The 19,695-nt window shown below is 38.2% G+C and overlaps 1 protein-coding gene across 1 annotated transcript; it reads left to right on the forward strand.

Moving 5' to 3' along the window:
• The first annotated feature begins 1,499 nt into the window (after positions 1-1,499).
• Positions 1,500-11,397, forward strand: LOC131738050 (L-aminoadipate-semialdehyde dehydrogenase-phosphopantetheinyl transferase-like). The gene is made up of 6 exons (XM_059031152.1): positions 1,500-2,045; positions 3,030-3,258; positions 4,961-5,082; positions 6,748-6,909; positions 10,419-10,496; positions 10,868-11,397. Exons 1-6 carry the CDS (start codon positions 1,875-1,877, stop codon positions 11,021-11,023), a joined length of 918 nt encoding a protein of 305 aa, XP_058887135.1. The 5' UTR covers positions 1,500-1,874; the 3' UTR covers positions 11,024-11,397.
• The last annotated feature ends 8,298 nt before the right edge of the window (positions 11,398-19,695 follow it).

Here is a 19,695-nt window from a genome sequence, read left to right on the forward strand (position 1 = left end):
CCTTGTAACTTTTTGAATCAGGAGATATCTGAGGATAGAATTAAACAGTTTAATGATACCACAACCTCCTGTAAAGTCTGGTTTAAGTTGTTTCCATTACAGTACATGAGGACTGTCAGGTTCTAGTGTAGCAGCCACACATTTGCCAACTGGAAAACAGCTTTATTAAGGGATGATCCATTCAACATGCAAAACTAGAGCCCTGCTTTACTCAGTGGATCTAGTTTTGCAAACTTTTATATCTGGCTGATAACTAGGGTATCTGCAACAACAAAAGAAAACAGCTTTGGTGGCACAGACCACCGCTTTGGATTTGAAAGGATTCAAAAGAAATGTGGCTGTGATGGAGCTGTGCTAATCATATATATATATATATATATATTTTTTTTTTCTGCCAGGGCAAGATATCATATATAGGGGTTGTTTGTTTTAGGATAAAAAATGTCCCTGTACAACCAACTGATTTACCACCACCTTTTAATATATTACTATTTCTGCTTATAGAAACAATAATGCACACAAATCTGAACATCCAAGACGTCACAGTTGCACAAAGTTCTGTGAAATTCTGAGTTGGATTCCTCAAGACTTATATTGTATGGCTAATTCATTTCAGTGCTTTGATTAGAGGGGTCATTTAAATAGACTGAAAATGTATTATGCTGTATCTGTTATCTATGTTGAATAAATAGTAAAACACCTTGTTTTAATTATCACGCAATAAAAACAGAAATGCTTAACCTGACACATCTGTACTTAATAAACACATAAAGCTAGGTCTGACACTTGTCCAGTGCAAAAAGATATGCTGTAAATTCAAATGACTACAGAATAAAACACAGCTATGATATATATATATATATATATATATATATATATATATATATATATATATATATATATATATATAAACACACACACACACACACACACACACACACACACACACACACTATCTTGCTTCTTTAATGTCGTTTGACAACTGTATTTCCAATGAGAATGAAAAACGCACATCTTTGACGTGGTCTAGCACCCTAATTATATAGCATAATATTTGACAACGTGAATGTGCCGAATAACTGATTTAGTTTCGGCTTCCAGACCAGTACCCGTCCAAATGTATGCAAACTTGATTTTAAAAAAGGTGCGAGCGACCGGTCATCAAGCCACATTTTAGCCAAACGGATGATAACTTACCGGAATTTAGAAAGAAATCTCACCGGGGCTTCAGCAGTTATGAAGCAGAGCGGAGGGACGTCCGGTTACATCAGGTAAACAAAGACCCTCCATTCCTATTCGTTCAACTGGATACCAGTCACTCTACGATCACCCGCAGGCTTCTCTTCGTCTGCCTCCAGTCCAATGAATCAATCAAATTCAGGTTTCCTCCAGAATCGAAAAGCTAATTCGCCAAATAGTGCAAAGAAAACGCCTATTTCTAGCGACCTTTGTGCTGCGATTGGTCTAATTTGCTGCCAGTCAACAACATTACGTTTAGTCCGTGCGTTTTGTCAGTGGCAGGAAGAAAATACTCACATTTCCTACTGTGTGTGTTAGAAGTGTACTTGTGAAATTAAAATAATGTATTGTCTGTGATTTTTTTAAAACGACTTTTATAATGCTGTATTGTAATTTGAGTTAAAGCGACAACTGTTGGTTGTTTTTATAGATAAGTAAAGTCTTCATACAGGAATTCATTTTAAGATGCTCATTTGGATTTAGATACTGTACAGCATAACCCTGTTTGCCTCGAATACAAGTTTGTGTTATCGAAACGGTGATTTGTGAATTCAACGTTTTAGCACGCAAAGCACTTCTTCCATGTTTGTGAAATGTACATTAGATACATAGTGACTGGTCTAAAATAAAAACCCATGGTTCAGCTGTCGAAAGCACTCGCAATGGAGAGTGTACGCTGGGCTTTTCGATGTGGATCCTGGTCACCTAGTTGCTCCGAGTGGCTGCTGGCTGCTCGCTGTGTGCAGAAGGAAGAGAAAGACAGGATTGACCAATTTGTCTTTGCCAAGGATGCCAAATCAGCAATGGTAATATCTACAAGGAGCTTGCCAGTTTTTGCTCTTATGTTTGGTGTTCATCAACAGCAGGGGGTAGCAGTATTATTTTTTGGATTCCCCAGTGCAGTGCTGCAGCTACAGTTACATGTCTCAATCCTGCTCTTCATACAGGAAAATTATTGGGATCAGTTGAATAACTAGAACATACATTTAACTTGTATTGTCCTACAAAATCATTGCGAGTTGGGGGTGGATGCTTAATACTTTTAAATCCACACCCACGTACCTTTAAAAATTGCCCTTTTAAAATGTTTTAAAAACTCAAGATTATTTAACCTCCCATCAAAAATATATATATTTGAAGTAGGTAATCTGCCATACATGCCGTTTGTACATGTGTAACTTTAACGTTCATGTAAATGTTATGTTACCAGTGTAACAAATGGGGAGAATGTAAATAATCCTGACTGTCAACAAGGTCTGCTTTGTGTTAGCGTGTAAACGAATGTGGAATTCAGCAGCCTTGTCAGTCATGTTCTACCTGTTGTGTCTTCCAGCTGTGCAGGTCTGCATGTAACAGCACATCAAAAAGTATATCAGCTATGGTAGTTAGTGTTCTTTTGGACACGCAGGTGTTGTAAGACCAGTGAATCCATTACAAAGCATTTCGGTGAAAAACTAGCCTGCAAATGTGTGGCTGCTTTATTTTCTCATTGTGTTTCAATCTAAATGTCCATATGGTTCAGCTCCTGTGACCGTTGCTAATTGTGTAACGCAGTGTCATTAAATCATTTCAGACAAGGGGAATTTGAAGCACAGCAAAGTAGCAGTCATTTTAAACAATAAGTAAATGTGATCTGACCAGTGGCTTGCTCCCTTCAAGCACACTTAATCAGTTTAATAATGCTTTGCATCGGCTTGATAAACAGCTAAGTGATGTGATCTGTACTGTATTTATTCTCTTGGCTATGATGATGTTTTTACACAAGTGCCTAATGCTGTCCTCGCTCCTAGGCCGGGCGCCTGCTGATTAGGAAACTAATTGCTGAAAAAATGGGGATTCCATGGAATGAAATCTGTTTACAGAGAACTGCCAAAGGAAAGCCATTCCTTGCCAATGAAGTTTCTTGCAGTTCACAAAAACAGTACACCTTTAATATTTCACATCAAGGAGACTATGCAGTACTGGCTGCTGAGCCTTTGCTACAGGTTGGGGTTGATGTTATGAAGACTGTCCAGCCAGGTAAAATAATATATTAATGTAGACTCATTGGGTCATTCAATGTGAAATAAACACAGGCTCAAAATGTCACCTGTGCAATTCAGTTACTCAAAAGTTGACAGGTATGTGTTGTATAGCTATTGTTTGCCCCCATTACCTTTAGTTCCTGGGATATGAGGTCACATCTTTTTGGCAACCTTGAACAACTTTTCATTAATATAAGTCTTCTAATTAAGAAAGATCTTTTTAAACACTTATCAGTGATACATCACTCTAATATTGTAACCCCCTAGTTCATAAGATCATCCTGGGGCCTTAAGAAGTCAAATTAGAAATAGGCATTAACATGAAACGAATCCATGTATTTTACAGTTTTTGTGGTATTCATTTTGTGATAAGAGCATGTCTTACAGAATGCAAATTGGAGATTTGGCCATGTGCAGTCTGCAGCAACAACAGCTCTTATTGGCCGTTCAGAGAATGCTTACAGTGGGCTTCCTTTTTTATTTGCATAGAATTTACCAAAGTTGCTTCTGCGTTTGGTACAAATACATTATTTTCAAGACTGCACACAGTTTCTACTACTCCTATATTTTTTCTTTCTGCCGCCCAATCAGCTAGCTCAGAAGGGATGTTGTTTTAGACCACTGCTGTAGACAGTTAAAAAGAAAACTAAAGAGCAGTTCACTGAACCACCACAAGGTGATGCTCTTGGTCTGCATTAGGTTGTGCTAGTGGGTTCACCACTGTACTGTATAAAACATGATTATCCTGAGTGAGGAATGAGATTAATGTATAAGCAATGGCCATAACTTTGATAGCAGACTACAAAACCTAGCAGCATAATTCATAATCTCATTTTGTAATATTTTCTCTCCAAATTCACCTCACAGCTTCAGAAACCAGACCCTTGTCAGTAAAACAGTTGACTTGCATGTCTGCAGACCAGAGTGTTTGTGTGAATTGTTGTATTGTCTGTGACTGGTTTTTAGTTTATCTTAATTAATATGTTGAATAAAATAATCGACATGAAAGTTATTTCAAAGGCAATCTCTAAATGGTTTCTTAAAGCGTCTAGTTTTTACCTTAAGTATTTGTTACAGTGTTTGTCATGTACAGCAGTGATAACTGCCTAATATTGGATCCAATCTGATTCTAAGATCTAAAGCTAAACAGGACTTTCATCTTTGAGCTACACTTGCAAGCAGTTTAGTTTATCGTTCATACTCTTTGAAATGATGGGACCGGAGTAAACTTTCCAAGGACAAGGCTTTATTTCATTATATAAAAAACACACACAGTCATAATGTAGTTTCCCCACTACTCTGCTAGACCCACTCCCTGTATTCCCTGTAAAAAACACTTTCTACAAAATTGACGTGTGCCACAGATTATTTATAAAAAATCCATAGGCAAGTGTTTGGATTGCATTTCCATTGATTATGTAATTCGTTAGCAAACCAGTAAGAATTCATTGATGATCGCAGAAGGAGATATTTTAAGCAACCAGATGCAAATTAGTGAATGAATCATCTTACTGGATAAACACCACCTTCCTCCAGCTGAGAACTAGGGGGCTTTTTCTTAGCCAAACAAATTGATTCTTACCTGTAGGGGCTCCAGAATATTTTGAATTTAAAGGAAGTTGGTGTAAAGTGAATTTGTGCAATCAGAAGTGCAATATGACATAGTCTGGCCTAAAGGAATCTCTTTGTTGTTACAGGCAGCAGCACCATAGCAGACTTCTTACGGATTATGGCGAGGCAGTTTACTGATCATGAGTGGAAGGTGATCAAATCTGCAGGTACCGAATGGACTCAGCTGGACATGTTTTACAGACACTGGGTAATCCGGCTCATTTATATATCAAAGTTAAAGTCATCTTTGTTCACGTCAGCTTTCTGATAAGGGTACAGCATTATTTATAACATGGTTAAATGTATATTATGTCCTACATATGTTTGTCAAATTCTACTATTATGATCTTTGTTGTATTGTGTGAAATAAATATAAAGATTTGAGCAACCACATTTGCAAATGCTCTAAATCAGGGGTTCCCAAACATGTTAACGTAAGACCCACCTTTTCGGGTGCATTAGGCACTGCAGCCCACTATTAGCACTGCTTAAGAAAAATGACAAATTCAAAACATTATTAAACCTGTAACACTGTAAATACATATAAATTGTTATTTTTTCATTTGAATCTTATTTTCATGTCATCTTGAGTTGTCAGCGTCACTGGTTGAGTGATTTCCTGTCACGTGGCACAGTTAGGGCCTGGTCCTGTGAAATTATTATATATGGTTGCATTTATCAGTTTTGGCAAGTCCCGCTAGAGGGGTTTCATTTCTCTCCAGCCGTGCGAGAATGTGTCTGGAGTTAGGTAAAATCCTGTCTGGATTAGAGAGCAGCCAAAGACACGTGGGGCAGTGTCCAGGTTAAATTGGATAGTTTCCAATTTAGCCTGGCCATTAATAAAAGGAGAGTGGGGAGGCCAACTCTTAAGTTCACAGAGGAATTCCAGAGGGAGAGAATTCATACTTTTGTCCTCCTGTACAGGCTGTGAATCCAAGAACCCATGCCTAGGGTAGGCCACTTTTGTTTAATTGAGTTTATTTCTTTGTTTATGTAAGCATTTTGTTCAGTCTCCTGTACATTGCTTCCATTGTTCAGCTTGTTATAGGGTCTAGTAAGTACAGTAAATGGCTTAAAGACTAGATATGGAAGCATTATGTCTCAAGGTATCAAACACCTCCAAGAAGTATTTATGATACCTTATCAGAGCAAGCTTGGAAATTCCTTTTACAATCCCAGCCCGTCAGAAACTGCAAAGAGTTTTCCTCATTTAAAAAAGAAAGTGTGGTTATCAATTACTGATGACTTTAATTGTTACCTACAGTTTTCAATACATATTATACAAGAAACCTATAGCATTGATGACATGATACATGAAAGTACAGTAGCTAATACGTTTAGGTGGGCTTCTTCCTGCCCCAGTGACTAGGACTGCCTGTGTAACATACAGTACTTCTAATTCGAGTAGGCTGAATTCCTCCCTTTGTTGTGGATGAAACACAAACCACATGTGATGGAGAACAGGGTTCCAGCGTAGATGCAAATGTCATTTTCTCAATGTGGGGGAAAACTTAAAGCTTTCCATCAATAAAATAAATAATTGATGCAAGTTACAAATTAATTTCAGTTCTGTATTGTATAACTGGGCAGCAGTGTGGAGTAGTGGTTGGGGCTCTGGACTCTTGACCGGAGGGACGTGGGTTCAATCCCTGGTAGGGGACACTGCTGCTGTACCCTTGAGCAAGGTAGATTGTTCCAGTAAAAACCCAACTGTATAAATGGGTAATTGTATGTAAAAATAATGTGATATCTTGTAACAATTGTAAGTCGCCTTGGACAAGGGTGTCTGCTAAGAAATAAATAATAATAAATAATAATAATAACTAGTGAAATAACCAGTCTTATTTCCTTTTTTATTTTTTTTTGCATACAGGCATTGAAAGAATGCTTTATAAAAGCCATTGGAACAGGCATTGGGTTCAATCTACAGAGAGCTGAGTTCCATGTGGCACCATCACACATACATGTAGGCCACATGTACAGAGAGACTAAAATGTGCCTGGATGGAGAAGAGGAAGAAGGATGGGCATTTGAGGTAAGATTTGGTTCTGAAATCCTAGTATGCATAATCATATAACATAAGAGCATAAGAAAGTTAATGAACAAGAGGAGGCTGTTCAGCCCATCTGAGCTCGCCTGGTTCCTAGTAGCTGCTTGATCTCAGAACTTTGTCAAGTTCGGTCTTAAAGGATCCAAGTTTTTCTGCCTCAAAAACATTACTAGGCAACCCATTCCATGCACTCACCACTCTCTGTGTCAAGAAGTGTCTCCTTCCCTCTGTGCTAAGTCTATCTCCACTTCATTTCCAACTGTGTCCTCTGGTCCTGGTTTCTGTATTGCGCTTAAAGTAATGGATTGGGTTAACTATGTCAACTCCTTTTAAGATTTGAAAGATTTTAATCATGTCCCCCCTGATTCTTCTTTGTTCCAGGCTAAATAGATTTAGTTCTTTCATCCTTTCTTCTTATCTTAGTCCTTTAGGTCCTGTGATTAGTCTGGTTGCTTTTCGCTGGACTCTCTCCTGGGCCACATTGTCCCTTTGGTGTTGTGGTGACCAGAATTGGACACAGTAGTCCAAGTGCAGTGACACACTAACCTTATGTTTGTGTACACGGAAAGACTGCTTAAGAGCTACATAAATCCCCAGCTTCAAAACAAACTCCTGAGACCATTCAGCCTGAAGGGGATTTAAACACCCTTTATACTGCATAGCAAAGGTTTCAGGTAAAGTCACTTCGGAGTGCATTTGACTGCCTTAAAAATGTCTTTATCAATTAAAAAGAATAGTATACAGAACAGCTATAGGAGAGGAGATAGCATAATATTTACTCACTGGCCGCTACTGACTCTACTATGGAGGAAAGCGTAATCTTCAGTGTTGACAAGAGATAAGCCTTCTGCTCACTGTGACAAATGCGACTGTGATACATGTTGCAAGGAGCAGGGTAGATGTGGTGGAAGACAGGCTTTAATTGAAATATGCAGCAGGTTTGCTCCTTGCCGTCAATAGCATATAGCTCTTCTAAAACCTGCTGCTTCTTTCTGATGTGTTCTTGCAGAATTTGTGCAGAACAAAATAAGCCTAATGTTGTTCAAACCATTGATTTGCACACATGCAGAAAATGGAACGCATGAATAAGTAATTACCTGGGAGAAGACCAGGGTTTATCCAGTTGACTACACTGGCCATCATTAATTCTTATGAGGCGGAAATAGTGTGGGGTGAATCTAAGGACAAGTGTCATTATGTCAGATGAAATATATTTTTCAGAACTAATTTAATCCCAGATGTTGATTGCCTTAGTTTCTAATTGTGTTATCTTGTTTCATTAGAGAGTGTGCTTTATTTCAAGTAAAACATGCGTACAAACCACTTGGCAGTTTACAAATACATTATTAGTGGGCTAGGCGGCCCAGCTGGCTAACTCGCAGACTCTTGCTTTTCACCTCCGGTCACAAGTGAATTGAGTTTGGTGGTCGTAACTGAGGCCCTGTAGGACATCAGTCCACATCACAAACCCATCTCACATTCATCATAATTGGCAGACTACTTTTAAGGGAGCCCCAGGACTAAAAAGCTGGCAGGTCAGGATTGAGATGCACAAACTGTAGGCAGTACAAACGAGGGGCTCCACATTCACCAGAATTACATGCTCAGAAAGAGTTAGTTGAGTTACTTGATGTGTAATGGTGGGGTTGGTTTGTTTACAGCTAGCTGTAACTATTGGCTTCAAAACTGTGGCTTTTAATTTAGGAAGACACTACTCCAGTTTTTGGCCAGATGTTGGGCTGTTAAAAACAAAACATCAGCAATAAGCTACATGTATTTCCTACTTTGATGAAATATCTGTTTTTTTCCAGTGATTGACACAACAATTGAGCTTCAAGGTTATTCTGTACCAGTTCAAAGCATGTGTCACTGACCTAACAACACTCGTTCTCCAGCTTCCTGGCAGCCTAAACACAACCCTGTCTTTTGACAGCTCTATCAGTATTTTAGTTCTAAATAACGTAGTTGGCTCAGGATGAAATCTGAGGTATACATAGTTGCTTCCGTATTCCTCCTCTTAAACCTTAACTAATGCAACCCTAGGTTGCTGTTTACTGTATATCCTCTACCTCTCCAGCTCTAAGTTAATTTGCAGGTCGTCCCTTTCTTTCTTTCTGAAATCCAAGAATGGCTTTCTGAATATATCCAGAATTACCACAGTGCACTGTAGCATATAAATGTGGCCCTGTAGGAAGTAATTTACAGTTGTCTCTCTCTGAACATTATGAGGTCCTTTGGCTGACAATGTTGATAATGAATAATGGGAGGACACATGGGCAGACAGGAGTAAATTATATAACAGCGCTTCAGCAGCATGTGTTTTGGATTGGATAGCAGTGTGAACTGATCAGCACAGAGATCTGCCTTTACAAAATAAATACTACAAATACACTGATAAACCATCTAACCAAATTGGATTTTTCATAATTGCAGGTGCTACAATAGCCGCAATTTAAAGAACCACCAGATTTGTCAAGTACCTTAATATAATTTAAATCATTATTTGCCAGGGTGTCTGTTTACTGCACTATTTTTCTTAACCGCAGATATCTTTAAAAAAAAAAAAAGAAACAAGAGTGTGGGTTATCAAGGTCTTGTAATGAGGTATATCTTTCAGGGCTGTTTAATTAGTTCCTGAAATGTATTGTTTCTACATTTCTAAAACACATACTGTATTCTCCAACCTCCTAATGTATTAATGGTTAGAAGGAGACTATATGCATAGCACTTTGTTCTGTTCTTACTCTGAACTCAGTGGTGGCCTAGTTATAATTCCTACATGTATATTTTGCAGTCTGTCAGATTGTAGTTTGGAGTTGTCTATGGGCAGAGATCTGTTGGATGGTTTGTTGTATTTAAACGCCTAAACAACCTCTAACATGCATCTTTAGGGTTTCCTTGGTAATGGGGCCTGTAAGAGTGATCAGACATGCCAGACAAACATTAAATAAAGTAAGAAAATAAAGAAAACCTGATGGACAGTAATTGGACAGGTTTGACCAAAGGAATTGCATAAAATTGTAAGAAAAAAATAAATAAATAAAATTAAAAAATGAAGAAAATTAAATTTGTTCAAAAGACAAATTACCTGCTTACAATGCTGAGTAGTACTATATGTGCTTCAGTGCCTTCTTACCTGCAGTATCTCAAAGAAAATGATCCTCATTAAAATGCAATGCTGAAGAAGCAAGGGCAGGGATGCAAGGAGCTTGAGATATATTTACACTTGCTAGATAATGGGCTGTCTTTTGGACAATGTTTATCCTCTCAAAAGTGTTTTATAAGCAGGAAAATCCTTACAAAATCCTAACAGATTTATTAGCCTTCAGTACAGTAAGAATATTGCAGCCCAGTGTGTTTCTTGGCTTGCTAGTTGCGTACCCACATGACCTGTTAAAACTGTCTGCAACCACTGGGTTTGTGCTTTGTGTCTCATTATGATGTGCAACGTCTTTGTTTTATGGTAAATAGTGTTATTTCTTCTTGCCTACTAGGAGTGTATGCTGGATAGCCATCATCATGTAGCTGTTGCTTTGGGGAAACCAGATGGACCAAGCCAAAAGCTGGATGATGTAAGATTTTAATTCTGTTTAAATTTTAATTCTATTAATTCTGTATTCTACTAAGTAGAATAATAAGTAAAAGAAGCAGGCTGGTGGTGAGCTGACAAGGGTATGTTAATCCTTCTACCTTCCACAGCTAACGTGGGACAGATGCTTTGCATGGAATACTTTTTTTAATTTAAAATGCAATTTTGAATGATGTCAAGTTGTACAGTATTATTGTACAATTGGGTCTTACAATTTACCATTAATAACAGTACAAGGGGACACATTTTTAGTACATACTGTAATTTAGGACCATTTTTGCTAGACATTTACAAATTTAAACCTTAACACCCTTAGTTACACCCTTGTTTCCAATTGTTTTTGTCTTTCTGTAGGGTCTGTTAAATCCCACCCCTTCACAGTTCATTACACTGAGTTTTGACGACCTTGTGGCATCAGCCATTCCCATGACTGAAGAAGATCATGAATACTGGGTGGGCTTTCAGAGTAAGCAAGAAGCGCCAGGACGTCAGAGGACATCTTCAAGTTGAATACATATATAGAGGAAGCAGACTCAAAATCAGCATTCATTTATTAAATGACTTCAGGCTAGCAGATGGAAATATTACTCCCTTATGCTAAGCTGGTGTTCAAACTATGCTCTGGAACCACATGTGTAATTACAAAGAGTACAACATTTGATAAAGCATTGTAACAGCTTATACAGCAACAAGAAGAATAATATAGAAGTGGGAAAGCTCCAATGATAAGAACCTTTTAGGATTCATTGTTTTCTTAAATCTGCCTTTTCAGAAGATACGTGTAAAGTTATACAGTGTGTGACATCACTTTATAATTACCGTTACATCCTTATACCATGGATACGGACACAATTTGAAATTCAATAAAGAGCAACGCATCTTCAGTAGACTGATTCATTTAGTTCATTAATACTGGCTGTAGAAACAGTGCCAAATCACCCAACATTCACACTTCAAAAAAGGTACAAATAATGCTGATTAATATATATATACATGGACTGCATCTGTGTTATTGCATGATACTGTTACCCCCTCTTGACCTGGTGCCATTGAGCTAGTGTAATTTCGCGATGTGTATTGAACTTCAATAGCTTTGTACAGTACAATATATGCAATGCAATAGTTTTACGTCAATCAGTTTACAGTTTAGCCTCTTTATCAGTGCAAACTACTTGCAGTACGTCACTGCACTTCACATATCACATTGTCATTCTCTTTTGAATAATAGATTAACTGTGGTTTCCTTTCATGAAAAGAATTCATTAAGCAGCCCCGAAAAGTGATTTTCAAAAGACTGTTTTGCTTTTTGCTCCCATGTGTGGAGGCCTGTTGTAGATGAAATGATGAATTAGTTATGTACCTTCATCATTTATAACATGCATTCCAGAAATTAACACTGCTTCAGATCTTAATCCACGACCCCGCTATTTTCATTAACAAACTAAAAGCATCAATAACATTCTTTGTTTTGGATTTTTCAGGTTTTCTTTTTTTTTGTTTATTTATCCTTACTTAGCTTTACCAATGTGTTTGCAATGCAATGGGATAACCCCACTTAACATTTTGTTTAAAAAAATGAAATCAAAGAACCATAAGAACTGCTAGTACAGCAGTCTGTCGCGTATTTGACTGCGGTGGGACCAGAGTAAGGGCAGATATGTAAAAAGGTTGGATAAATTAATCATGTTTTACATACCATTATACATGGCTGTAACAATTACAATATTCACACAATTATTGTTTTGAGATCCAGCTTTTATTTGGGAGCTCCCCAAAATCTCTTGTTTAGAAAGATACAGGGTATTAATGCTTGTGACAGGGTAGCCGTCTGCCGTGTGGGTGCGTGCATTCGCTGCTGAGTGACAGACAGATCGAGACGGAGGTTGAAGTTCATACACCCCGCAGGCGAACAGGATTTATTTACATATCAACAGACTGAACAGCTCATGTGACACTACCAGCAATGGTAGCGCACGGAGCACATACAACACAGTGTAGGAAAACTTTGGTGGGATCTACAATCTCTGAACTAATCTTCTCTGTTCAATAATAAATGAACTCTGGCTACTCGCCCGGCTGTCAGTGGTTTCGACTTGCTTACTCACTCATCGGTATCCAAACCCTGATTCTGGTTCTGTCTCACTCATACACACACACACGCACTGAAGAGCTTGATCATGGCAGATAAATGGTTAGGGCTGATACACGACGGATAACTGTATAAGGAGAAAATAACATTAAGCACTTGAAAAAATTATTAAAGAAATACCTGGTGTTCCTATAACTTAAATGGATTAGTATATATGTTTTTAAAAAGGCTTATGTAAACTAAAGGTGAATCGTAATGGTGAACGTTCACAATACTAATGAGCAATACATCTTAAACGCCTTATTAAGATAACAATACCCTTCAATCCTACCCCACAGAGTAAGGGCAGATATGTAAAAAGGTTGGATAAATTAATCATGTTTTACATACCATTATACATGGCTGTAACAATTACAATATTCACACAATTATTGTTTTGAGATCCAGCTTTTATTTGGGAGCTCCCCAAAATCTCTTGTTTAGAAAGATACAGGGTATTAATGCTTGTGACAGGGTAGCCGTCTGCCGTGTGGGTGCATGCATTCGCTGCTGAGTGACAGACAGATCGAGATGGAGGTTGAAGTTCATACACCCCGCAGGCGAACAGGATTTATTTACATATCAACAGACTGAACAGCTCATGTGACACTACCAGCAATGGTAGCGCACGGAGCACATACAACACAGTGTAGGAAAACTTTGGTGGGATCTACAATCTCTGAACTAATCTTCTCTGTTCAATAATAAATGAACTCTGGCTACTCGCCCGGCTGTCAGTGGTTTCGACTTGCTTACTCACTCATCGGTATCCAAACCCTGATTCTGGTTCTGTCTCACTCATACACACACACACGCACTGAAGAGCTTGATCATGGCAGATAAATGGTTAGGGCTGATACACGACGGATAACTGTATAAGGAGAAAATAACATTAAGCACTTGAAAAAATTATTAAAGAAATACCTGGTGTTCCTATAACTTAAATGGATTAGTATATATGTTTTTAAAAAGGCTTATGTAAACTAAAGGTGAATCGTAATGGTGAACGTTCACAATACTAATGAGCAATACATCTTAAACGCCTTATTAAGATAACAATACCCTTCAATCCTACCCCACAGAACACTACTTAGCAAAAAGGAATAGAGAGAATAGAAATGTTCTGATTTAGAAAGCGAGGAAGTGTCATTTAGACCTGCAGTTAGGAATATGATTCACTGCAAGGATTTTATGAACAAACTCTTATGATGAATTGTGTTTTCCCAGGTTTTTAATATATAAATTGTATGAACATAGGAGGCTGTGTGGTCCAGTGGTTAAAGAAACGGGTTTGGAACCAGGAGGTCCCCGATTCAAATCCCACCTCAGCCACTGACTCATTGTGTCACCTTGAGCAAGTCACTTAACCTCCTTGTGCTCTTTCGGGTGAGATGTAATTGTAAGTGACTCTGCAGCTAATGCATAGTTCACACACCCTAGTCTCTCTAAGTCGCCTTGGATAAAGGCGTCTGCTAAATAAACAAATAAATAAACAAATAATAATAACATATGAATTGTTGTGTAGTGCCAGGTCCATCGTGAGATGGTTATGTTAAAGATGTTTAGGATAGACACCTTTTGTGGTATATTAATGCCTTCTAACAAAAGACATTTGGAAACAAGTAGTCTCAGTTTCTGTGGTAGATGGAACATATGTATGCTCCATGGAACACATAATATAGGCTTCAGTTCCCTTTAGATTATTTATGCTACGACCCAATTACTGTTGTAAGTGCTTCCTCACATCTAATAGCACAGCTTAACTACTGAATAAAGATATCAGATTTGAGCCTTTTCAAATCGTACGTTCATTTGATTATGATGTATTTTAACAGTGTCTTGCCTTCTTGTGATATTTGCAGCTGGGTGGTTTTGTTGGGCATAGATTTATATCGCAATACTTAAAGACTTTCTTCTACAAACATTTCAAATAGAAGTATTTTTTAATGTCTTCAATGGTGAAATGAGTTGCAGGTCATATTCATATACCCCCTGTGAAGACATTGAGAAACACAAAGTTTGTCAAAGAAATGTCTTTTACTGTTGCTAAATATTCTACTATTGAGTATTTTATAGTAATGGACTGGCATTTACCAGTCTGGCTGAAAAAAAAGATCATCCCAGCTACTTGATGTAGAGTCCTGGCAGAATGGTTAGTTAGCCGGGATATGACAAAAAACTGCCCTAGCCTTCTGTTTTAACAGGGCTTATTTTTACTGTTGTGCCGTTCTCAGATTGATTTTCTCTCAAACAGTTGACTGAAGACCTTTTAAACTAGAACTTGTAAGTATAAAAAGTAGCATTGGTTCACATTGGCACTTGCATATCTATCTGAAACTGAAAGGGATTTTTTTTTCTTCAGTACAAAATCTTTTTTTTTCCATTCAACAATTATTATTATTATTATTATTATTATTTATTTCTTAGCAGACGCCCTTATCCAGGGCGACTTACAATTGTTACAAGATATCATATTATACATTATATCACATTATTTTACATACAATTACCCATTTATACAGTTGGGTTTTTACTGGAGCAATCTAGGTAAAGTACCTTGCTCAAGGGTACAACAGCAGTGTCCCCCACTGGGGATTGAACCCACAACCCTCCGGTCAAGAGTCCAGAGCCCTGACCACTACTCCACACTGCTGCAACAATAAGGACTCTCTCAATGATGGTATATATAAGTCACCTTCACTGCTGTAAATGAATTGCTGGGATGTGCAGCAGTGAGTACATGTGTTAGACAATATCTAGTTATTTTTATAGTAGTAGCCTACTATAAAGGTGAGTCTTATGATAAGAAAACCTGAACTGTAAAACCTGTCCCTGTTATGAATACCTTCAGAGTTTGAAAAAGTGAACTAAATTCAGCAGGTGCCAGAAGACTTGACATACCCTGTACAGTATCTGGTGTTCATTAGCTATCCATGCAGTGGAAGTCAAGTCTGGGACAATGTAGCTGTCAGCAACAGCAATGCAAGACTACATCTCTGGAACACATCCTGACACTACTAAGTATTACAGATCCATTCTTATTAAACAAATAACTGTTGAAACTGCAGTGAAATACTTCTATGTTATATATGGGAATTTAGGTAACCAGCTTATATAGGTTTTGCTGAAAGACATTCCATTTTGGTGTAAGGTGTAATGATAGGAACCTAATGAAGCTGTTGATGTTGTATTAAGGAGCATAATCAGTGTAACACAGCTAGAACCTCATGTTTAACTGTGCTAGCCTATTAATAACACTCATATAAGCGACAACCTTTTCCACTAGTTTTTAAATATATACCCATAGAAGCCATGCTACCAAAAAAAGGCAACCTGTTAATGGTTACTGAGAAAATGCAATGGCTCATTGAGAAATGTGAGAAGGGAGTTAACAGTTATGCAGCTAGACATGTAACTCTTGACACGCTGGCTATTGTTTGTCCTTAAAATTGCTTCAGGCTTGGTTTTTCTGTTAGCACTGAAAAAAAAAACAACAAGTCATATCAGTCCAGTTTGGGGTCATTAGTTTCAGACTGGAGAATAAAGGGACAATGTGACAGCACTTTATTCTTACTTTAAGGCTACAGCTCACTTTTTTACAGAGTTTAGGAATAACTAGAAAAAAAACAACTGATTTTAAAATACACCTCTTTGATGAATAACACTGATACATATTGTATAACAACACACTTGTATTTAAAACATTCATGTTTCCCCTAATTATATTACATGGAGAATGTAGCATAGCATTATCAGTCTGGACCATACAGGCTGAGGGGAGCACCACGAGATGTCAGAACAGCTTTCTGTCCTCAATTGTATGCAATTTACAGTTCCTACCAAAAAATAAAGCTCCAAACAATCGCAATAAATGGCTGTCAAAAAAAAAAGTATGGATTAATTCCCCAAAAGTGCGTCTTAAATCAATAACTGTCCAGTGTAATATAATTTTAACTTTGAGAATGAAAGTTTATGGCATGTTGTAATCTTGCATGTGTGCAATACGGGATATGAGCCACTTTTATTGATGTGATTTAGTGGAACGACAGAGAGTCTCAGTGACACTAAATGATTTCAGTAATGACATTGTACAAGCCCAGGCTTTTTAATAGATAGTATCTGCCATATAAAAAAAAATCTGTAAAGTCTAGTGAAATGTGACCTTTAATTTGGATTGAATTGCTTAGTCAAGGAAGACATATCCTCTTGACAAGAAGAGGCTATGGCGGTGTTTGACATGAGTGTGTCACTCTACAAGAAGGCCACAAGTGGCTGTTCTGTTAGCAACCGACTGTAATGGCATTCTATCTCTTTAGAGTGTGTCTCAGACATATGCAATGATCTTGTTCTTTTGACACATTAAAGCTTTATTTTCAGTGCAGCAGTACGTTGACCAGGTTTTACATGGACAGAGGCTGATATTGAGGGGCCATGGAAAATATGTCACAGCCATGTCTTATTTCCCATTTACAGCACAGGAATAGCCTGCATTATTGCAATTCTTATCCATACACAACTTGGATCACCTGATGTCATTTGAACTGCTTTCAAAATAAATCCTACCATTTATATATAATAAAGTACATCAAGTATGTATAACTCTGTATTGCATGTAGGTGTAAAAATAAAAAGGTTAAGGGGAATGAAATTGAAACCCAAAGACTTAACTCCTCTTGCAGAATGCAGTGATGCATTCTATAAACGCCCTAATCAGAACTATGCATAAAGGCTGCCTCAATCAATCCAATCCGCTCCTTCATTCTGACTTGCTGTATCCTAACAACCCATGAAAGGCACATGTATAATTGGATAACGTTTTATGGGTAATGGCCAGTCCTTGAGGAAGTATTGATTTTAATGAGGATAATAAGGTTGCAATCCTGAATAAAGAATTAGAGGATGTCTGCCATCATTGAATGTAATGGGAAATTGAAAGAGTGGCGGGGTCTTAATGGTCATCTGGTCTTAAAGAGCTGGTTGGGAAGAGGGAGTCTACTGTAATAGTCATTTACCAGGTCTCTATGTATCCCGCTGAAGAGGATTATAGAACTTTGATTTCCATTACACGAGAGTAGATGTTAAAACTTCACGTTGATCTGAACTCGGCTCTCGCCAAGATAAGCACCAACTAAGACGCAGCTTTATAGTAAACTAATGTGATCCACCTGCATCTCCATCCATTTGCGTTTCTTTCCAACTAATGATGGAGATATCTTTCTGCCTGGTGTTGATGGCTGAAGTGTAATGCTGGCTCCAGGGATCAGCTTATTTTGCCTCCCCAGCACATCAGCACACACAATGGCTATGGATGCTGGCTTCAGGGATCAACCACAGTGCCGTCTCCCCAGCGCATCAGCATGCCAACCGTCTAGATTGATCTAAGTAGGGTACATCTCTGGGGTCTTCAAGTGGGCACCTTCCGTCCTTTGTGTTTCGTTGACTAGCCCATGGCACCTCAAGAGGGCTCGACAGTGATTCTGGTGTCCCAGTCTCACCCCCCCTCCATCCCCCCACTCAACCCAGCCCAGCTTACTTACCCGTACATCAGCGTTGCTTTCTTTCAATTGTGCTTGAGATCCCCAGCCAGAATCTTTCCGTCTCAACCACAGCCAGCTCCTTTCTGCTGCTTCAGATAAGTTCTTCACTGTGCGACGCAACTCTGGACAAACAATAGCCAGCGTGAACCCGACATCTCTGAGAAACCGGGTTGTAGAGTGTGCCACAAATCCTCGACAACCCACCTCCACTGGGTAAACCCGGACTCTCCATCCTCACTGTTCCGCTTCAGGAGCTAGTTGAGCGTACCGAAGTTTCTTCCTCTCATACGCCTCATCCACAGCATCCTCCCATGGCACTGTTAACTCTACCAGATGAACAAAGCGTGCTGATCCAAGACAATGTCTGGTCGAAGGTTAGTGGTGGCAATCTCAAGTGGAAAAATAAGCTGTTGGCCAACATCTGCCAGCATTTTCCAGTCTCTAGCAGCTTCCAGTTGTCCTGGGCGAGGCTTAGTTTAACACCTTTTCTTGGCGGTTGCTCTCCTGGATGGAGGAATATTGTCTTTTGTGTGTAATGCCTTGATGGAACTGGTGGCAACTTATTGGTCATGTTACATTTGTCTTGCAATAATAAGACCAAACATCGCAGCACCTGGTCATGGCGCCAAGTAATATAGTTTGTCTAAGTTTTTGATAATTTGGGGGTCACTTAAATTGTTGTATACAGAGGTAAATCTTAATACCACCACTGTTTATATATTACAAATAGGAACAACCCTGTACTTACTTTTAAAGACAAAAATACAGTAAAGAGATACCCACGCACTGTTAGAGATGTTTGTTTGGTCAAAGTCACATTCTTTTATTTATTTGAACAGCGCCTGTATTTAGATCCATCCATCTATAGTGGCAATGACTGGGATTAAATAGAGCCTAGCTGAAGTCTGAAAGTAAGTGCTCTGTCCAGTCAAGTAACCTCTTCTGCTAATGGTTTCAAAATATATCAGGGTTATTAAAAGCAAATGTTTGTTTAAACATTGCTCCTTTTTTTTTTTAAAGGCATCACCTGAAATATTTGCCTGCTTATTAGTTTTACCTATGACTCTTTTTTTAAGCTGTATGTGCAATATTTCTTTTAATTTTCACAACAACCAGAAATAACCTTTCGACTTGTTTACTGTGAGAACAATTTCAACAAGCAAACTTCAATCTCAAATGGGGTATGCTTGCTGCTAGAAGTTTAAAACCTTGATTTATGGAAGTTTAAAGTTCCAGATTCGCTCAGACAAGCACACTGCGGTGTAAATAGTTGGTATTTCACACAGCCAACGTTATCCGCAACTTGGGTGAGATCATCATCAATATTGTGGCTGCGTCTGCCAATATATAGAAAGCTTACATTCATTGTTGTATTCATGCAAAACCTTAAAAAAAAGCCTGTAACAATGAGAGAATTAAAAAATCTCCCCTTTTTAATTAAAATGTCATGCAACAATGCATGCAATCAAATAAGTTATTACACACCTCATGTTGCATTTCAAATTGAACCAGGCTAA

This window comes from Acipenser ruthenus, chromosome 9 (assembly GCF_902713425.1).
Source record: "Acipenser ruthenus chromosome 9, fAciRut3.2 maternal haplotype, whole genome shotgun sequence".
Lineage (NCBI taxonomy): Eukaryota > Metazoa > Chordata > Actinopteri > Acipenseriformes > Acipenseridae > Acipenser > Acipenser ruthenus.

Excerpts from the sequence above, each read along its gene's own strand:
- LOC131738050 (XM_059031152.1), top strand. The coding sequence starts at position 1,875 with ATGGTTCAGCTGTCGAAAGCACTCGCAATGGAGAGTGTACGCTGGGCT. Across the intron at positions 2,046-3,029 it reads AGGATGCCAAATCAGCAATG|GCCGGGCGCCTGCTGATTAG; the intron begins GTAATATCTACA and ends CCTCGCTCCTAG. Across the intron at positions 10,497-10,867 it reads CAAGCCAAAAGCTGGATGAT|GGTCTGTTAAATCCCACCCC; the intron begins GTAAGATTTTAA and ends GTCTTTCTGTAG.